The sequence below is a fragment of the Ranitomeya imitator genome, chromosome 4 (assembly GCF_032444005.1).
Source record: "Ranitomeya imitator isolate aRanImi1 chromosome 4, aRanImi1.pri, whole genome shotgun sequence".
In the NCBI taxonomy this organism is placed as follows: domain Eukaryota; kingdom Metazoa; phylum Chordata; class Amphibia; order Anura; family Dendrobatidae; genus Ranitomeya; species Ranitomeya imitator.
This window is the reverse complement of record NC_091285.1, coordinates 264,603,223-264,623,882: the sequence shown is the minus strand read 5'-3', so window position 1 is coordinate 264,623,882 and position 20,660 is coordinate 264,603,223. Positions and strand designations below refer to the sequence as shown.

Sequence of the window (20,660 nt, the reverse complement as noted above, 5' to 3'; positions counted from 1 at the left end):
GCCAATCTGCTGCTATCTTGCTGCTCTGTATCACTAGAACTACCGGAGGGGTCATTTTGACCCTTTTGCTATTTTTTCCTATAATTTCTAAAATGTTAACAAATGAGTTCTGAGTTTTTGTGACTTTTATTTATTCATGGTAGTGTATATTTTAGGACACAAAAATGAATTGAAACTTTTTCAGGGGCCCGTATTTTACAATTCATACCTATAAGTACTGAAGGGGTCAATTTGACCCCATACATAAAAGTAGTAGTAGGCAAGTCTCTTAATAACAAATACATTTGAGACTACTCTGATGAAGAATGGTGACATCACTCTTACAGTTTACAAGGTAAGCCAAATAAGAATGTCATTTTGCTCAGTAGCCTTTACCAAGATGTAGCAGTTGGAAACGACAAGAAAAATAAATGGAAACGGTACAATTTTACAATAAAACAAAGGTTGGAGTGGACACAGTAGACCAGATGGCTCGAAAGTACCCCACAAAATCTGGAAGCCGCAGATGGCCTGTTCAGGTGTTCTGTAATGAACTTGATTAAGCAGCTATAAACTCAACTATACTCTATAAACAGCAACTGGGAGTAAAATTAGCAAACGGGAGATCATTCTTCATCTTCATGCTATGACCATGTAAAAGGAAAATGCGTGCTGTACTTGATCTTAACACTGTTCCTACTAAGTTAAAATAAATGTTCTTTAATTTGTTGGCAGCAAAAAAGTTATTTTTACTCCAGAGTCAGTACTTTTGAATGGGGGTCAAAATGACCCCTAATGTTAGTTATAGGTATTATGAAACCTGCGGTAGTTCTAGTGGTATATGGCAGGCAGAACTTTGAGAAAGAAAAACTTATACTCAACTTACTGTTCACCTTTCTGGTCTTTTGTATGCTCACTGCCTGCTATCTGGTCCTCAGAGCTATTTCTTCTTTCTGTCACTAGCCACATTTCCCAGTGATGCTGCTGCCTGTCATCCTGTTTTCTTCTTTCTGCCATCATAGCTCCAGCCTGGTCACTATAGGTGGAACTTACGGCTTTGACCAGGTATCAGAGGTCACTGTACATCACATGTCCATAATATCATGGCACATGACATTCGATGACCTCTGAGGTTTGGCTGCAGTCTGAAGAACTGGCCTAGATTAAACAGACCAGGACATGCATGCATCTAATGATAAGGGAAAGAATAGGTGGATCTAAAGACCAGACAGCAAACAACAAGCAGTGGAGGTGTCAAGAAAGTGAGCAATGAGGTGAGTATAAGTTTTTGTGGTTTCTGTAAATGTTCCGCTTATTATGTTCTTGGGTCTGGAGAGACTTTGAATACTAGAGCATAAAAAGGGACGTTCAATACATGAAGAATAAGTTTACTGCTAATTGAATTTTCCAGGAAAATGTGCATGGTTTTGCAAATTTCAACTCAGTCAGACCCACTGACCTCTTTTTGTAACCAATAATCATTTCATAAATACTCATTTCATCTGGGACATCTTAAATGTTTAGCATAGCTGATCGAATAGGGAAGGTGTTGGTGTATTGTACAGAACAAGAAATTTTGTTTAGGTAAAACAAACAATGCTCCATCATCAAAGTTTGGTTGTTACAAAAACATTTTTGTTTGATTTCCAGAGCCCCCAGAATGTGCACAGGAACATAATGATTAAAGAACATTTCATAATTAGAAGCATTGTGCCAGAATGAGGCACAATTCAAAAAGAATTTAAAAGATTAACAACAATCTTTAAAAACTATACTAGCTGACCAAATGTAATTGATGGACAGTGTGGCCAAAAGTTTGCACATTTACTAAACATTTTGCAAATTAAACCATAATACAAAATAAACATTAGCACATAAAATGTAGCAGTTTGAAAGAATAAGAGATACTGTATGCATTTGCCTCCTCTGTTTATTTATATGAGAGTGCTTAGAAAAAGTAATAAATACTTAATGCAATGTGTATGTTTCTTTCAGGAATATGTATTGAAGCAAGTGGCCACAATGTACTTCCGACTCGGATGGCCTGTTAATGGACACAATGGGTCAATAATCCAGACGTCTTACCAAACAGAGTATGACATCATTTTTTATTCAGATTATAAGAATAGCTAAGAGGAAGAAATAGTTACAGAGTTGTATAAGAGAACTTGTTATGTCCTTCATTGAATTCAGTGCATTTTCTGTGTCTTTATTCTCTGAGACAGAACTTGTGTTAAATTGTAAATAAAGTGGAATATTTTTCCTGATTCTCTATCATTTGCATGCTCAAGTTCAGAAAATATTTTGACAAGGATTACTCAGAAGCTTTTTGTTATTTGTCTCTTCCTATGTTTTCCTTTTTCTCACATATTTTCTGCTGTAGTTACTCTTCTGAATCCTAAGGGAGTTTATCTTTTATACTAAGCCATACAATGAGCTTCAAAAGAAGAAAGCTCCATTAGTGTTACACAGTGTGACTGTAGCAGCATGATGCACCTTTTCTCCTGTCTTTCCTGTTTGATATTTCATTTCTCTAAGGCCCAGCATCTTTCAGATTTATATTCCCCTGCATGACATTTTTAAAGCAAACAATGTTCTGCTTATCTCTTGAGTTACGACCTCAAAGTGATGTTGAGATTTGAACTTATGCTTATCGCTGGGTACCAGAATGCTTGTACATACATTGAATGTAACGTTGGTGTCGCAGATATACTTATTTCTGATGTGAAGTCTTTTGGTTGAATGAACTTTTCATTTTTCCTATCACTTGTCATATATCCAAGATGCACTAGAGCATCCTCATATGCACAAATGTCTTTGAAAACATTTAGATTGAAATCAACATGTTGACATTTTGGTTTCTTAAAAAAACATACTAATAAATAGTATTTAAATTAATTTATAAGCATTTTTATGTAGACTCCGCGATTTGAGATACTAATTTGGCTCTTATCCTAAGTCATATTGCAAGACTCGTTGAAGGGTTGTTTGTGAATTGTAGGATCACTACTTCCAACAGGTGGGGCAATAGAGTTCAAGTCCTCTTTTCCTCTGAAGAGGCAATTTGCATATTACATTTCCCAGAGGAGCATTGCACAGCAAACAAGCCTCCTTACCTTGATAATGCCAGAGCTGGTTTTTCACTCTACACAAGGAGAAACCTTACCGTTTAGACCTCAGTCCAGAGCCTTTCAGCTAGCCAAATCAGCTCTCATGCTTCACACTAACGAGGGCAAACTGCCCGAAACACCTTGTCTGTGAATGGAGATACTGATTTGGCTCTTATCCTAAGTCATATTGCAAGAATTGTTAAAGGGTTGATTGTGACTTGTAGCATCGCTACTTCCAACAGGCGGCGCTATGGAGTTCAAGTATATATATATATATATATATATATATATATGCACATGTATATATACAGTGCCTTGAGAAATATTCATACTAACTGAAATTTTCCACATTGCACTCACAAAATTTAAATGTACTTTATTGGAATTTTCTGTGATATACCAGCGCAAAGTAGTGTTGAGCGACTTTTACTTTTATAGGATCGGGTCGGGTTTCACGAAACCCGACTTTTTCAAAAGTCGGGTCGAGTGAAATCGGCCGATCCTATAAAAAAGTCGGGGTCAGGGTCGGCCGAAACTCGAAACCCAATGCGGTGCATTGGGTTTCCAATGGTTCCCAGGGTCTGAAGGAGAGGAAACTCTCCTTCAGGCCCTGCGATCCATATTTAAGTGTAAAATAAAGAATTAAAATAAAAAATATTGCTATACTCACCCTCGGACGCGCCCTGGTACTAACCGGGAACCTTCCTTCCTTCGAATCAGCGCTTCCAGGACCTTGCGGTGACGTCGCGGCTTGTGATTGGTCGCGCGACCGCCCATGTGACCGCTCGCGCGACCAATCAGAAGCCCTGACGTCACCGCAAGGTCCTGCAAGCTCTGATTCTTAGGAAGGAAGGTTCCCGGTTAGTACCAGGGCGCGTCCGAGGGTGAGTATAGCGATATTTTTAATTTTTATTCTTTATTTTACACTTAAATCTGAATTCCGATACCAATTCCCGATATCTTAAACATATCGGGAATCGGTATCGGAATTCCGATTCCAGATTCAGAAGATCGCTGACTTCATTGCCGACCCCACACAGGGGTCGGGTCGGGTTTCATGAAACCCGACTTTGCCAAAAGTCGACGACTTCTGAAAATTGCCGACCCGTTTCGCTCAACCCTAGCGCAAAGTATCAAGTGTTTATAAAATGTAAAGAAAATGGTACGCCGGTATCTAAATATTTAGATATTTTAAAAATATAAATCGGAAAAATGTGATGTACATTCGTATTCAGCCCCGAGAGCCAATATTTCACAGGGCCATTTTTCACTGTAATTGTGCTGCAAGTCTTTTGTGGCATAATGTCTCTACCAGTTTTGCATATGTGGGGGATGAAATTTTTACTCATTCTTCTTTGAAAACTAGATCTAACTCAGTGAGATTGGACGAAGAGTATCTATGAAAAGCAATTTTCAAGTCTTCCCACAGACTCTCACAGATGGATTTTAGGTCTGGACTGTGATTGGGCCATTCAAATACATGAATATGCTTTGATCTAAACTATTCCATTCTAGTTCTGGCAGTATGTTTAGGGTTGTTTAACTGCTGAAAGGTAAAACTAGGCCACAGTCTCAAGTTTTTTGCAGCCTCTAACAGGTTTTCCCCGAGAATTTAGCTCTGTCTTCCCACCAACTCTGACCATCTCTCTTGTCCCTGCTGAAGAAGAGCATCCCCACAGCATGATGCTGTCACCACCATGTTTGACAGTGGAGATGGTATTTTCAGGTTGATGGGCAGTGTTATTTTTTCACCACAAGTAGAATATTGCATTTAGCCCAAAAAACTTTTGTTTTAGTCTCATCTGACAAGAGAATGTTCTTCCATATGCTAGCTGTATCCCCAAAATGCCTTTTTGTAAACAATAAATGTAACTTCTTATGGCTTGCTTTCAAAAATGGAATTCTTCTTGCCACTCTTCCATAAAGGCCAGATTTGTTGGTTATGACTAATAGTTGTCCTGTGGACAGATTTTCCCACCTGAGCTGTGGATCTCTACAGCTTCTCCACAGTGATCAAGGGACTCTTGGCTGCATCTCTAATTAATTTAAATCTCAAATTTTTGTATGAAATAAAAAATAAAAATTGTCATGCTACAGTTGTACAAAATTGGTCACTCGGTACTTGGTCCCCAGGCTGTTCCATGCCTTGTACCAGCACATTTCCAGGAACATCACCGGTTCCCTGTGCAATGCAGTTCCTGGGATTGTCCACTTAATGACCAACACATGGACAAGCACTTGTGACCAGAGACACTACATTTCCCTGACTGCACACTGGGTGAACATTGAGGAGGCTGGGGGCGAGTCCCACCCTGGCACGACACATGTACTACCGACTCCGAGGATTGCTGGCCCTACTTCTATCAGGGTTTCCTTCCCCTCTTACAACAGTTTCTGCTCTACCTCCTGCTCCTCCTCATCCTCTATCTCTGATGTGTTATTCAGAGCACGTCATCTGCATCAGCTAGAAGGTGGAAGATCTGCAGCACTGCCTCAGCAAAACGGCAACAGGCTCTGCTGAAGCTAAGTTGTCTTTAAGAGAAACCACACACCTCAGCAGAGTTATTGAAAGGAATAGCAGAGCAGACTTATCTGTGGCTCTCACTGCTGAACATACAATCAGGTATGGTGTGTGATAATGGGCGTAACTTTATTGCTGCTGTGAAGTTTGGCAATATCACACACATACTGTACCTTGCTTGGCTCACGTCCTCAACTTGATAGTTCAGCAGTTTCTGAAAGCCTACTTAGATTTACGAGAGCTTCTGGCCAAAGTACACCACTTTAGAGGCCATTTTCGCAAGTCAGCTACAGCTTCCACAGCTCTGGCAGTGATGCAGCAGCTTATGCAAGTGATAGCTTACCCATTGGTGTGCTACATGACCATACCCTGGCACTCCACACCGCACATGCTGGCAAAGCCTTTTGTGCAGCAGAGGCCAATTGTGGAATAACAGCTCCAACACACCCATTAGTCTTCACACATAACAAATGAAGATTGGGCTTGGATTTCTGACATTTGTGTGGTGCTCCAAGACTTTGAGGACTCCACATAGATGGTTAGCGATGATGATGCCATCATCAGCACAACTATCCTGCTTCTGTGCCTACTTAAACAGTTGATGCTGACAATTAAACATGAAGTTTTTCATACGTACCAGGTGGAGATGGTGGAAGACATGAGACAGGGAGATACTGCCAGCCTAGTCTCATCTCACCAGCTCAGTGCAGATTGTGTAACAATGAGGATGAGGAGGCTGAGAAAGAGTAGGTAGAACAGGAGCTTGCTGTTAGCGCAAAAGAGGCTAGTACCCACACAAGCTGAGGAGGTAAATGAGGAGGAAGAGATGAAGGGGTAGGAGGAAATGAGAGTATTCATCATGGTGGAGACAGAAGTATTGGCTATAAGGACCTTGGCACATATGGCTGACTTTATGTACCGCTGCCTTTCCCGTGTCCCTTCCATTACATTAATTTTTGCCAAAAAAGAATGCTGGTTGTTCACACTGATAGACCAAAACTTTTCATCTATCCTTCATAAGATGGAGAGGACTTGTAAAATGGTGCTATACCAGAATGCCATTGTAAAAAATATGCTGAAAAAATTCCAATCAGACAACGTTAGTGGAAGGGGGCAAGCTTCCTTGCTCAACCAAGGAGGAGAGGCAAGGGAGACACACAGCAGAGGCATGGGTACACTGTGAAAGGCATGGGGTAATTTCTTGATACCAGTCCAACATACACTGCCTGAAACAAGATATTTTTGACAAGAAGAGAAACATTTTTAAAGATGGTCAAGCACTAACCGGCCAACAAAACCAGTGTACTCTCTAATTCCTCTGCTACCTTCAGCTATAGGTTCTCAAAGCTAGACACCCTCTATGCCTTGGAGGTGTTTTACTGCTCCGCTGCTAGCCTCTTGTCTGAGCAAGCTTTCAGTGCCAACGAAGGGGAAGTCATAACAGAATGGCCCTTTTGCCTGTCAACAGAAAGTACTGACAGTCTCACTATGGTTAAAATAAACAAAGTTTGGATTAGACCCAACTTCTCAGCACCACCAGATGACAGCAACACAAAGTGATGTTAATGTTCAATATTTTAATGAGGCCCCCCCACCTGTGGCATACTAGGGTCCATGGATGACTGTATTACTCTCCTCAAAATCTTTTCCTGGCTTTGCACTTTCTGTAACGCTTTTGAGTATAAAAGTGCCACAACTACACTTTCTTAATTTTTTGATGAGGCACTCCAGTTGGTGCCTTCAAGGGTGTGTGGATGAACCTGCTTGTAATTAGCAGGCACTTTTATGAGTGTAGGACTACCACAACTACTCTTTGTTCACAATATTTGAATGAAGTACTACTGGTGGTGCTTCCAAGAGTGTATAGATGACTCTGCTTGTAATTTTTGGCAGGATTTGCACTTAGTTCATAAGATGACCCTGCTTGTAATTTTTGGCAGGATTTGCACTTAGTACATAGGCATTACGAGTCTAAGAGTACCACTACATGATAATTTGAACAGAATGTGTATGAGGCCCTCTTTCATAATTAATACAATGTGTATCTGAGTCCCCCTGAATCCCTAATTTTTGGCACTTTCTTTTACCACATAACTTACTCTGAAATCTTCAATTTATTAATAAAAATCAATTTTGGTTTACATAAATTACATTTTTTCAAATCCCAAAGATTTGGATTTACGGGAGTTTTCATATCGGGGACATGTTCTCTATCATTACTTTTTATTCTAGTGTCTACAATTCTTACTCTTTTCCTTGTTTCTGATTTTCAGTGCTGGTAGTGAAAATTGTGTTGCTCTAAAATAAATTGAAGTAGCACATTGTGCTTATTTTACGATTGCTACCCTATGGTTTGCTAAATTAATATCAGTATTTTGTACAATGACAAAAGTTCTAAACATGCCTTTAAGGCAAAATCAATGGTATAAGTGAAATCTTTTGCCTCAGTATGTCTGAATTTAGTGATTGCTACATCTGCTAAGATAACATTTTCAGTTATTGACAGCTGATCAATTGAAGACATTGTTGCTCTAACCTTTTATCCCAATGTAATGCAGCATTGCTTAAGTGTGAGTTTCTTCACAGAATATTTACACTTTGCTAATGTATTTTTCGCTGTTGTTTGGCAAACAGCACATTTAAACAATAAAAGAACATAATTAAAATCAGAATAATGGCTTTTTCAAGCCACAAACAATAATTTGAATATTCTACCTGTGAGGTTCATAAAATGCAAAGTGTTATCAGGAGATAAATATATAAATGAATATTGGAGCTGCTTGTTGCTAGTCGTTATTTCAGAACAGAGCATAGAATGTAAAATAAAAACTCAGGCACATGTTTTTAGCAATGACAAAAGTAATCACGTAAGTTGGAAAAGAGAATTATGTGTAAGCGAAAGAATTAGTTTTATTTTTATCACAAGGTAAGTTAATTGTAACAATATTTTTTTTTACTGCAATATTTTACTAAAACAATGTACTGGGGTTAATAAATCTTTACCGATCTGCATAATTACCTTTTTTTCCCCTTTTTGTAACTAGGGAGCTCAGAAGAGAAGTTATAATGTTGGCTTGCAGTTTTGGCAACAAGCAGTGTCATCAAGAAGCAGCAACAATGATCTCTGACTGGATTTCTAGTAACAGAAATCGGTGAGTGAGCATTTATCTATTAAAAATGGAAAGCACGCACCATGCATTTTTTATTGCATTACTGTTTGGCTATGTTCGCATAACCCTAGTTTTGATCAAAGTACAGTCCATGAAAAAAGTGGATAACACTCAGATAAATGTTGATTAGATTAGCATTTCTTTACCTGGATCTAATGTCAATGCAATAGTCTCTTACAACTATTCAACTGTATGTGTTCAAAAAATTGGATCCCACTTGGATCAGCTGTATAGCATCCGATTTTCATCTATACATTGCCATTATTAACAACATAGTAAACTTTATGGTTTTGTACATTTTATTTATTGCTGATGGATAAATACAATTACCATATAAATTCATATGGATGACATTACAAATGAAAAATTATCCTTTTTTGTATAAAAATTGGATAATCATTTATATGTTTGTATGAACAAACCGCCTTTTGAAAAAAACATAATTTTCTGTGTGAATTTTATCACAGTTAATTACACACAAAAACATAAACTCCCGCACATACCCACACACACGCACCAATTTAAATGCATTTAATGATAAAAATAATAAAATAGTGGGCAGATTGTGACATAGCAACAATGGGAAAAAGAGTTCTGGTATTGACCTTTAGTGGAGAAAATAAGTATTTGATACACTGCCGATTTTGCAAGTTTTCCCACCTACATAGAATGGAGAGATCTTAAATTTTTATAGTAGGTACACTTCAATTGTGAGAGACATAATCTTAAAAACAATCCAGAAAATCACATTGTATGATTTGTACATAAGTAAATATCTGTATCAAATATGAAGTTCTGTTTTTCTATTGTATCAAATACTTATTACATGCACTAAAATGTAATTTAACTATTTAAAAATCATACAATATTGTATTGTGCTTTTATCTTTATATTCTGTCTCTCACGGTTAAGTGTACCTACAATAAAAGTTACAGACCACTCCATTCTTTGTAGGAGGGAAAACTTGCAAAATCGACAATGTATCAAATACTTATTTCTCCATTGTATACCTGTGTATAGCTTTGTTTGTTATTCAATCATTATAACATATTAACATAGTATTTAAGGTGTAAGGAATATTTTAAGTCCATCTATTTCAGCACATAGCATAACATGTTGATCCAGAGGAAAGCCAAAAAAAAAACCCATGTGGCAAACACTGAGCTCCACATTGAGGAAAAAAATTATTCCTCCCTGACTCCACATACAGCAATCAGACCAGTTCCCTGGATCAATGCCCTATCATGGAATCTAATATGTATAACCTGTAACATTATACTTTTCAAGAAAGGCATCCAGTCCCCTCTTAAATTTTAGTAGTGAATCAATCATTACAACATCATATGGCAGAGAGTTCCATAATCTCAATGCTATGGTCTATTAATAAAAAGATCATCAGAAAGGTCTTTGTACTGTCCCCTCATATACTTATACATTAAAATAAGATCACCCTTTAGCCTTAGTTTTTCCAAACTAAATAGCCCCAAGTATAATAACCTATCTTGGTATTGCAGACCCCTCAGTCCTCTAATAACCTTGGTCGCTCTTCTCTGCACCCGCTCTAGTTCAGCTATGTCTTTCTTATACTCCGGAGACCAGAACTGTACACAGTATTCTAAGTGTGGTCGAACTAGTGACTTGTATAGAGGTGAAATTATGTTCTCCTCATGAGCATCTATGCCTCTTTTAATGCATCCCATTATTTTATTTGTCTTTGCAGCAACTGCCTGACATTGGCCACTAAATGCGAGATTGTCATCCACCCATACACCCAGGTCTTTTTCACTGACAGTTTTTACTCGTGTTTTACAATTAAGCACATAATTATACATCTTATTTCTTGTGCCCAAGTTTATGACCCTACATTTATCCCCATTAAAGCTCATTTGCCATTTGTCAGCCCAAGCTTCTAGTTTACATAAATCATCCTGTAATATAAAATTGTCCTCCTCTGTATTGATTACCCTGCAGAGTTTAGTGTCATCTGCAAATATTGAAATTCTACTCTGTATGCCCCCTACAAGGCCATTAATAAATATGTCAAAAAGAAGAGGGCCCAACATTGACCCATGGGGTACCACACTGCTAAATGCGACTCAGCCGAGTGTGCTCCATTAATAACCACCCTTTGTTTCCTATCCCTGAGACAGCTCTTAACCCACTTATATTTTCCCCTATCCCCATTGCTCTCAGTTTATGTATCAACCTTTTATGTGGCACCGTATCAAAAGCTTTTGAAAAGTCCATATACATTACGTCCTCTGCATTCCCTTGGTCCAGTCCGGAACTTACCTCTTCATAGAAATTGATCAGATTAGTCTGACATGAACGGTCCCTAGTAAACCCGTGCTGATACTGGGTCATGAGGTTATTCCTCTTCAGATACTCCAGTATAGCGTCCCTTAGAATACCCTCCAGGATTTTACCCACAGTAGAGGCTAAGCTTACTGGCCTATAATTACCGAGTTCAGTTTTTGTCCCCTTTTTGAATATTGGCACCACATTTGCTATATGCCAGTCCTGTGGTACAGACCCTGTTATTATGAGTCTTTAAAGAGTAAAAATAATGGTCTATCAATGACTGTACTTAATTCCTGCTGTACTCGGGGATGTATCCCATCCGGGATGAGGGATTTTTCAACTTTATTGATTTTAAGACACTGCCGTACTTCTTGCTGGGTTAAGAAGGTGACATTTAATGGAGAATTTTTGTTATCACTGATCATGTTGTCCTTCATGGGATTTTCTTGTGTAAATACTGTTGAAAAAAGTTATTTAGCATATTGGCTTTTTCCTCACCCTCATCCACCATTTCACCAAGACTATTTTTAAGGGGGCCAACACTATCATTTTCATTATCATGGTTCATGCTATTAGATTAATTTGGTGCATCTCTGAACACATTGCACCTATTAGTTTCCTTATTTGAGTATAAAATTTGTGTCAAAATGTTCATGTGATTTGGTGCATGGTGTCGTGTGTGCCTTTTCTTTTTTATACATAGATCAAAAGAAAAGTCCTCAAAGCAGAAATAAATTTGGGGTCCAAGGAATAAATAAGTAGACAAATATTTCCCTTTAAAAATTACAAATGTTCTTGAAAACAACAAAAAAAAATATATAAGACATATTTATCATGACACAAGATGCCTCAAAGAGTTGGGACAGAAAATTGGCCTATTCAAGCACTATCCATTAAATGGGCAGCACACTTTTGGAATAATTCAAACTTTCATGCCAGTCACAAAATTTACTCACAACTTGTAACTGTGCTTACATTTTGTGACTTCTAGCACCTTCATGTCAGTCTCTTCCAGCTCTGACAAGATGGGCAGAGCTGGGTCTGAGAAGGGGCATGATGAGCAGGGGCATTCAATTTTCTATAAACATTATTCCAGCAGGGGTTGGAGTAGAATTTGTGGCAAGGTGCACATGGAGGTGCTTGCCTCTCGCCAATCTTCTTCACTTCCGGACATGAGCAGTAGGGTTCTGTGGGGCAATGACATGAATGAAGAAGGCCATGAGATTTGAAGAGAGCGGGCGATGATACACATGCCCCATTAACTAGTCATAAGGCTATTTTACATATAAAAATAGAGTTTATAAAGACTTTTTTAAAACATTAAACATGGGTTTAGATGTTTCTCATTGTTTGGGGCTTATGGCATTTGGAAAACATATATAGTGCATGGCTGCAGACCTTAAAACTTGTAATTGGTTATTTATATAGGCAACAAGAATTGTATTTGTTAGTTTTGATAAATTAAGCACAACAGGGCAACATTTTGATTGTGTCTGACAGAATAATTAAATATAATTTAATATAGCAAGTTGCAACTCATCTGAGCTCATGTTCATTTTTGAAAGGGCTCTGAAGAAATCAATGCCGCATTATTATTAAATTCTATGGACAATAAGGTTGGTTTTGCTATCAGTCCCTTTTTTCTTAAAGTCAATCTTTTTGGGCTGCAATAAATAGCAGTGCATGTTTGGGCTTCAACTCCATATGTGAAATTGTTCTTGGAAATACGATAATATTTATTTTTGTTTTTCAAAAACATATGAGATATTGGAGTATTCCTGCATATAAAATATATAAACTGCATATTGATTTGTCATGCTATTCACACTGCATGAATTTTGTAATTTATCCACAATTCTTAAGAAGTCAATAAAGTATTGATTCTTGCTTTTTCATGCACACTGATACTAGTAATGTGTTTTAGCACGAGTTATATCTAGTATATAATTGCCTAGAATACTACTTCCTGCAATTTGTGCCAACTTCCGTGGCTTTGTCCGGAGCTAATGTCCGGAGCTAATGTCCGGAGATAAGTGACGTCAACAGTGTCCAGTGTCTGATTGGTTGCCGCCTGCTGCGAGCGACCAATCAGAAACGTGCCGTACTGTGACACACTCCGCCCGCCATTTTGGTGTGATTTTTGAATTTTTACCTCACAGCAAGTTTCTACTGCGTGGAGGCGGGCCCAGTGACGTTGCTCTTCAAGCTCCTGCCGAATTTCGTCAAAAAAATGATAATACCATTTACCAAAACTATATATATTTAGTTGTGAAGTGGTTCAGTGACATTTTCACACCAATTTTGAACTTTTGTTTGGTGTTTTCTCCATATACTGCCTATTATTTTTGTTCTTTCTTACTATTATTTATTAATTGTATTATTCTTAAATTTGAATAAATAAAGTATATATGGATTCTAGACTCCCGATTCTTTAGAATCGGGCTGCCATCTAGTTAAACATAATTGTAGATTTAATGGATAATGCAACACTTGCATGTGTGACATTGAGCATACAGTGTTGCTTTCTAAATGTAGTCAACCATTTATTTCATTTCACCCTAATCAATACTTGTACAGATTAAATTTTTCCAATTGGTTATAGCTGTACTAAGCTACATAGTGAGGGCATGTCAGCAAAATTGCCAGCTCTGCAAATTGGAGTTGTATGAACTGTAAAAATGACACACATCGTCTATGAGGTCATACTCAATGGAGCAAATTAACAGTTTTGGATAAGATCCAATAGCATAGCAGCATAGACAATTTTAAATCAGACCTGTCACCTTTGAAATTATGTCTAAAAAGCATTTCTGATCCCTTAGTTGAACTTGACGGACATATGTCTTATTTCAGCCATATCATGTAACTATGTTATAGTGTAAGAGAAGTTAGTTAGATTAATATACATTTTTTTAAATCTTTCTGCATTTTTTTATTAATTCATATCCCTTAAAATTCTAGATTTAGGAACCTATTTGGGGCCACAATTAGAAGTTAATTAATTAATTAGAAATATTTACTACACACCTAAGTTTAAAATGAGCATTAAATTCTCTCTAACATGAATATGGATTTCACTATGGTCTATGTGACAGGCTTTTCTTAAGAAAAAGGTCCTGGTTAAGGCTTCATATCTAATGGTTTATCCAGAGATTTATCATGGTTGTATTATCATATTAATTAGAGATTATAAAACCTTTCAAATTTCAATTTCGCCAAGTTCGGTGACTTTTTTTCCCAAAAAATTGATTTTTCGAAAATGTATTTTCTTTGATTCGCGAGTAGTCCAATTACCTTGGAATTGTGTGTAGAACATTTTGCCATCTCCCAATATTGTTTCCAATGATTAATTGTTAATATATCCTTAAAAGAAAAATAGAGAGAGATGTTTAAGAACATCCTAAATAGGCACTGTAAGCGGTTTATACCTTGTGGGAATAAAAGGACTAGAAATAGGAAAAACCCAATGTGGCTAACCAAAGAAGTAAGACAGGCAATTAACAGTAAAAAGAAAGCATTTGCACTACTAAAGCAGGATGGCACCATTGAAGCTCTAAAAAACTATAGAGAGAAAAATACTTTATCTAAAAAACTAATTAAAGCTGCCAAAAAGGAAACAGAGAAGCACATTGCTAAGGAGAGTAAAACTAATCCCAAACTGTTCTTCAACTATATCAATAGTAAAAGAATAAAAACTGAAAATGTAGGCCCCTTAAAAAATAGTGAGGAAAGAATGGTTGTAGATGACGAGGAAAAAGCTAACATATTAAACACCTTCTTCTCCACGGTATTCACAGTGGAAAATGAAATGCTAGGTGAAATCCCAAGAAACAATGAAAACCCTATATTAAGGGTCACCAATCTAACCCAAGAAGAGGTGCGAAACCGGCTAAATAAGATTAAAATAGATAAATCTCCGGGTCCGGATGGCATACACACATGAGTACTAAGAGAACTAAGTAATGTAATAGATAAACCATTATTTCTTATTTTTAGCGACTCTATAGCGACGGGGTCTGTTCCGCAGGACTGGCGCATAGCAAATGTGGTGCCAATATTCAAAAAGGGCTCTAAAAGTGAACCTGGAAATTATAGGCCAGTAAGTTAACCTCTATTGTTGGTAAAATATTTGAAGGGTTTCTGAGGGATGTTATTCTGGATTATCTCAATGAGAATAACTGTTTAACTCCATATCAGCATGGGTTTATGAGAAATCGCTCCTGTCAAACCAATCTAATCAGTTTTTATGAAGAGGTAAGCTGTAGGCTGGACCACGGTGAGTCATTGGACGTAATATATCTCGATTTTTCCAAAGCGTTTGATACCGTGCCGCACAAGAGGTTGGTACACAAAATGAGAATGCTTGGTCTGGGGGAAAATGTGTGTAAATGGGTTAGTAACTGGCTTAGTGATAGAAAGCAGAGAGTGGTTATAAATGGTATAGTCTCTAACTGGGTCGCTGTGACCAGTGGGGTACCGCAGGGGTCGGTATTGGGACCTGTTCTCTTCAACATATTCATTAATGATCTGGTAGAAGGTTTACACAGTAAAATATCGATATTTGCAGATGATACAAAACTATGTAAAGCAGTTAATACAAGAGAAGATAGTTGTTAGGTCTCGAGTTCCCGCTTCTGCACAGGGGGAATCTCGAGCCATCTCCGCTGCGGTCTCCCATTCTTATCCAGCCGCAGTGGAGTCTGCTCAGCAGGGACGTCGGTCCCAGCGTCTTGCTCAGTCTCACTCTGTACAGAGAGTTACTGCTGCTTCTTCAGCTTCTGCCATTAAAGCCAGTGCTGGTCAGCAGCGGGCGGACTTCTCTGGGACTAAGTCCTTGTCTGCACACACTGAGCATGCCCAGGGCAAGATCTCCCGTTGGAGATCGAGGGTCATGTGCTCAGGCTCTGCAGCACATTCCATTGGTCCTCTTGGCAGGTCTTGGAAGGGAAAAGTTTCTGTGGCCACTTCCTGTGCTGCAACTATATAAACTGCGCATGACCGCACGGCCATGCGCTAGTGTACAATTGTTAATGTGTGTATGTTGTGAGTGAAAGTCGCTGTTTAAATAACCCTTCCTATTGAATGTCTGTTCGAGGAAGGTGTATGTTTGCTATCTAGCGCCCGACTTATCCTACAGCACGAATCACACATTACAGCGCCCAGTTGCTGTGACCGCCAGTACGGCGCCGTGCACTTCCTCTGTGCTTTCCTTACCCAAGCCTGGGTGGTTAGTGGCGTTCGTCAGTGCGGCACCGCATGCACTCTTGTGCCTTAATATTATTATTTAGTTTCCTTACACACCCAGTTGCGGTGTTGTGCCAGCAAGTGTCTAATCGGACTTCAATCCTAGTTGGGGTTGAGTTCGCTGACTACTTGCTCGCGCTCTATGTGCGGTACCACGGTCCTGTGACGCAACAGGATTGCTTCCTTCACGCTGGGTGAAGTTTAACCCACGTGTGTATACTTATGAGTACCGCCATATAGTCCGTCATTACTTGGCAGCAGGTTCCATCTCTGCACGGTGGACCCCGGGCTGCGAACGCACCATACTCTATCTGTCTTATTATTTGGTGCGTTCCGCTAGCCCTAACATTAGTATTCTGCTACAGATGGATCTGGATAAGTTGGAAACTTGGGCTGAAAGGTGGCAGATGAGGTTTAACAATGATAAATGTAAGGTTATACACATGTGAAGAAGGAATCAATATCACCATTACACACTGAACGGGAAACCACTGGGTAAATCTGACAGGGAGAAGGACTTGGGGATCCTAGTTAATGATAAACTTACCTGGAGCAGCCAGTGCCAGGCAGCAGCTGCCAAGGCAAACAGGATCATGGGGTGCATTAAAAGAGGTCTGGATACACATGATGAGAGCATTATACTGCCTCTGTACAAATCAATAGTTAGACCGCACATGGAGTACTGTGTCGAGTTTTGGGCACCGGTGCTCAGGAAGGATATAATGGGACTAGAGAGAGTACAAAGGAGGGCAACAAAATTAATAAAGGGGATGGGAGAACTACAATACCCAGATAGATTAGCGAAATTAGGATTATTTAGTCTAGAAAAAAGACGACTGAGGGGCGATCTAATAACAATGTATAAGTATATAAGGGGACAATACAAATATCTCGCTGAGGATCTGTTTATGCCAAGGAAGGTGACGGGCACAAGGGGGCATTCTTTGCATCTGGAGGAGAGAAGGTTTTTCCACCAACATAGAAGAGGATTCTTTACTGTTAGGGCAGTGAGAATCTGGAATTGCTTGCCTGAGGAGGTGGTGATGGTGAACTCAGTCGAGGGGTTCAAGAGAGGCCTGGATGTCTTCCTGGAGCAGAACAATATTGTATCATACAATTATTAGGTTCTGTAGAAGGACGTAGCTCTGGGGATTTATTATGATGGAATATAGGCTGAACTGGATGGACAAATGTCTTTTTTCGGCCTTACTAACTATGTTACTATGTTACTATGTCATTTCTCCCTCTTCATGGCTTTTTCTGTCTCTATGTGGAATGAGCTGTGTACTCTGACCTCCATCCCTATGTTGTAAACCCACAAAATGACACTGCTTTGCTGACCATATTTTTTATACTGGCTGTGTCTTCCATTATTGACTGTGCTTTACCATGCAATAAGATAGCTGCAGGGAATTATGGGGAGGCATGTCTGGCTATGCCTGTCAGCATTTACCTTTTACTGATTTTTCAGTAGTGTATAAAATGTTGTCTAGTATTTTTTTGGGAAGCTGATTCGCGTGATTGAAGTTAAGCAGTGTTGAAATTTGTGGGAACCTGCACGTTTTTGGAAGTCACACTTCAATTCAAATCGTCGTAGCTCAATACAATCATCTCTTTTATTAAATGCTTTGGAGAGGTCTGCAAAAATAATTACTAAATATTCTACATAGTTGATCTTGGTAGACAATGATTGCATCAAATTAGCTGCTACCACAAATATATCAATTTAATACTGCTATGCTGCTAATTTATAAAGGCACTAGTCTGCTCATATCACATAAAAAATATGTAAAATTCTGTGTGTAGAGAACATATTTTTTGCAGTAATGGAGCCTCCTTATAACTGCTGCTTATGGGTTTTCCCAATGATTCATGCAATTGCGCCATTTGTTGTGTACTGTTCTATGCTTTTCCTGGCACAGAGGAAATAATGGCTTTATTGACGGTGATATTTGGCAGAGTTGATTATACATAAGTAGTTTCCTTGTAATAATAATAGTATCCTCTTAAGAGTTTTGTCAGGCAATCTATGGCACTCAGCTGTCTTGAAATACCAGCATCATGAAGGGAAAAGTAGTATGCAAAAGAAATAGAGTCTACAAACTAAGGCTGGGCTTAGATGAAAACCTGGACCAATAATGTCCGAGCATGTGCTTGGCTCCAAACTAGTACTAGAATTGCTTGCATTTACCTGCACTAGTCTAGTCCATGGAACGGACGACACTATTGTTGCTTAGTGTGACAAATCCGAGTATTTTTGGTACCAGGTTATTAATGAGTCAGTTTGGTGTCTCTATGCACACATACAGTGCACTGACCTTAAATATCGAAGTCTGAATCTGGACTGTGCATTACGCAATGCAATACGCATTGACATTGAATTTTTGAGATCTTGTGTTTTGCTGGACAAAGTAATATTTATATACAGTATATATATATATATGTATATATATATTGTTTGCGCCATTCAGGGCTACATATAGCTTTACATTACATTTTTTGTTACATAGTTGCATAGTTATGTAGGTTGAATAAAGACATTGGTCCATCAAAGTTCAACCTTCCTCCACCAGCTGTACATTTTGTCCCTAATCTAGCTATAACCCGCAATGTTATGTGTATCAAGGAAATCATCCAGCCCATTTTTTGATAAGCTGTTAAAGTGTCTTCCATTAGAGGATACTGTATTTTCCTTGTACTGTATCCTGATTTGTGCTATAAATAATGCTTGAACTTTATTGTGGAAATGTCTACTAATATAAGTACCTACATTATTAATTTTAAATTAATCTAAATTTAATTTGGACCTTTTCATGCTTCAAATTGTGGATTTTTTTATACTTTTGCAACTATTTTGGTAATATGAACTTTGACAAGGAAATTATTTATTATTAGAATACATGTGTATTGTATTGCAGTACATATTTTCTTATAAATATTGCCTGTGCCTTTATTAGGCCCCAGACTGTCACCATAAAGTCACATGCTCAGAATCTTAAAACTAATACCAAAGATTTAATTATGTAAATGATTGGTCACAACTAGGGTTGAGCGACCTTTACTTTTATAGGATCGGGTCGGGTTTCACGAAACCCGACTTTTTCAAAAGTCGGGTCGAGTGAAATCGGCCGATCCTATAAAATAGTCGGGGTCGGCCGAAACTCGAAACCCAATGCAGTGCATTGGGTTTCCAATGGTTCCCAGGGTCTGAAGGAGCGGAAACTCTCCTTCAGGCCCTGGGATCCATATTTAAGTGTAAAATAAAGAATTAAAATAAAAAATATCGCTATACTTACCCTCTGACGCGCCCTGGTACTAACCTGGAACCTTCCTTCCTTCGAATCAGCGCTTCCAGGACCTTGCGGTGACGTCGCGGCTTGTGATTGGTCGCGCGGCCGCCCATGTGACCGCTCGCGTGACCAATCACAAGCCGCGACGTCACCGCGACATCACGCAAGGTCCCTCAAGCGCTGATTCTTAGGAAGGAAGGCTGCCGGAAAGAAGCAGGGCGCGTCCGAGGGTGAGTATATTCCTATTAGGTATATACTCACCCTCGGACGCGCCCTACTTCTTTCCGGCAGCCTTCCTTCCTAAGAATCAGCGCTTGCAGGACCTTGCGTGACATCGCGGTGACGTCGCGGCTTGTGATTGGTCGCGCGAGCGGTCACATGGGCGGCCGCGCGACCAATCACAAGACGCGACGTCACCGCGACGTCACCGCAAGGTCCTGGAAGCGCTGATTCGAAGGAAGGAAGGTTCCCGGTTAGTACCAGGGCGCGTCAGAGGGTAAGTATAGCGATATTTTTTATTTTAATTCTTTATTTTACATTAAATATGGATTCCGATACCGATTTCCGATATTGCAAACATATCGGAAATCGGGATAGGAATTCCGATACCACATTCAGAAGATCGCCGACTTCATGGCCGACCCCACACAGGGGTCGGGTCGGGTTTCATGAAACCCGACTTTGCCAAAAGTCGGCGACTTCTGAAAGTGGCCGACCCGTTTCGCTCAACCCTAGTCACAACTGTTTAAGATGAGTTCATAGATATTGAACTTGAATTTTCAAAAGCCCCCTACATGCAGTTAACATTAAATACACAAACTGACCTTTCCTTGCCCTTACTTGGTCCAGTGTTGAGTCTCCGACATGGTGGTAATGAGTGATTGTTATTTTCTGCAGTGCAGATATGATGGTGATGGCATGTGTGCCAATGATTGAGCAAAGTGGCCCTGAATGGGTCATGCTTTTAACTTCAACACAGCCACTGAGCTCAGTTATTGGCTGCAGTGCTGGTGATATCACATGTATTAGTGGCACAGAGTGCTGG

General features: G+C 39.1%; 1 protein-coding gene across 1 annotated transcript in view; it reads left to right on the top strand.

Moving 5' to 3' along the window:
- TRHDE (thyrotropin releasing hormone degrading enzyme) overlaps positions 1–20,660 on the top strand; it is a 1,712,820-nt gene that overhangs the window by 1,564,005 nt on the left and 128,155 nt on the right. Inside the window, exons 14-15 of the mRNA XM_069764587.1 lie at positions 1,975–2,072; positions 8,655–8,762. Of these exons, the coding sequence (XP_069620688.1) occupies positions 1,975–2,072; positions 8,655–8,762 (206 nt within the window). The remainder of the gene's footprint in view (positions 1–1,974; positions 2,073–8,654; positions 8,763–20,660) is intronic.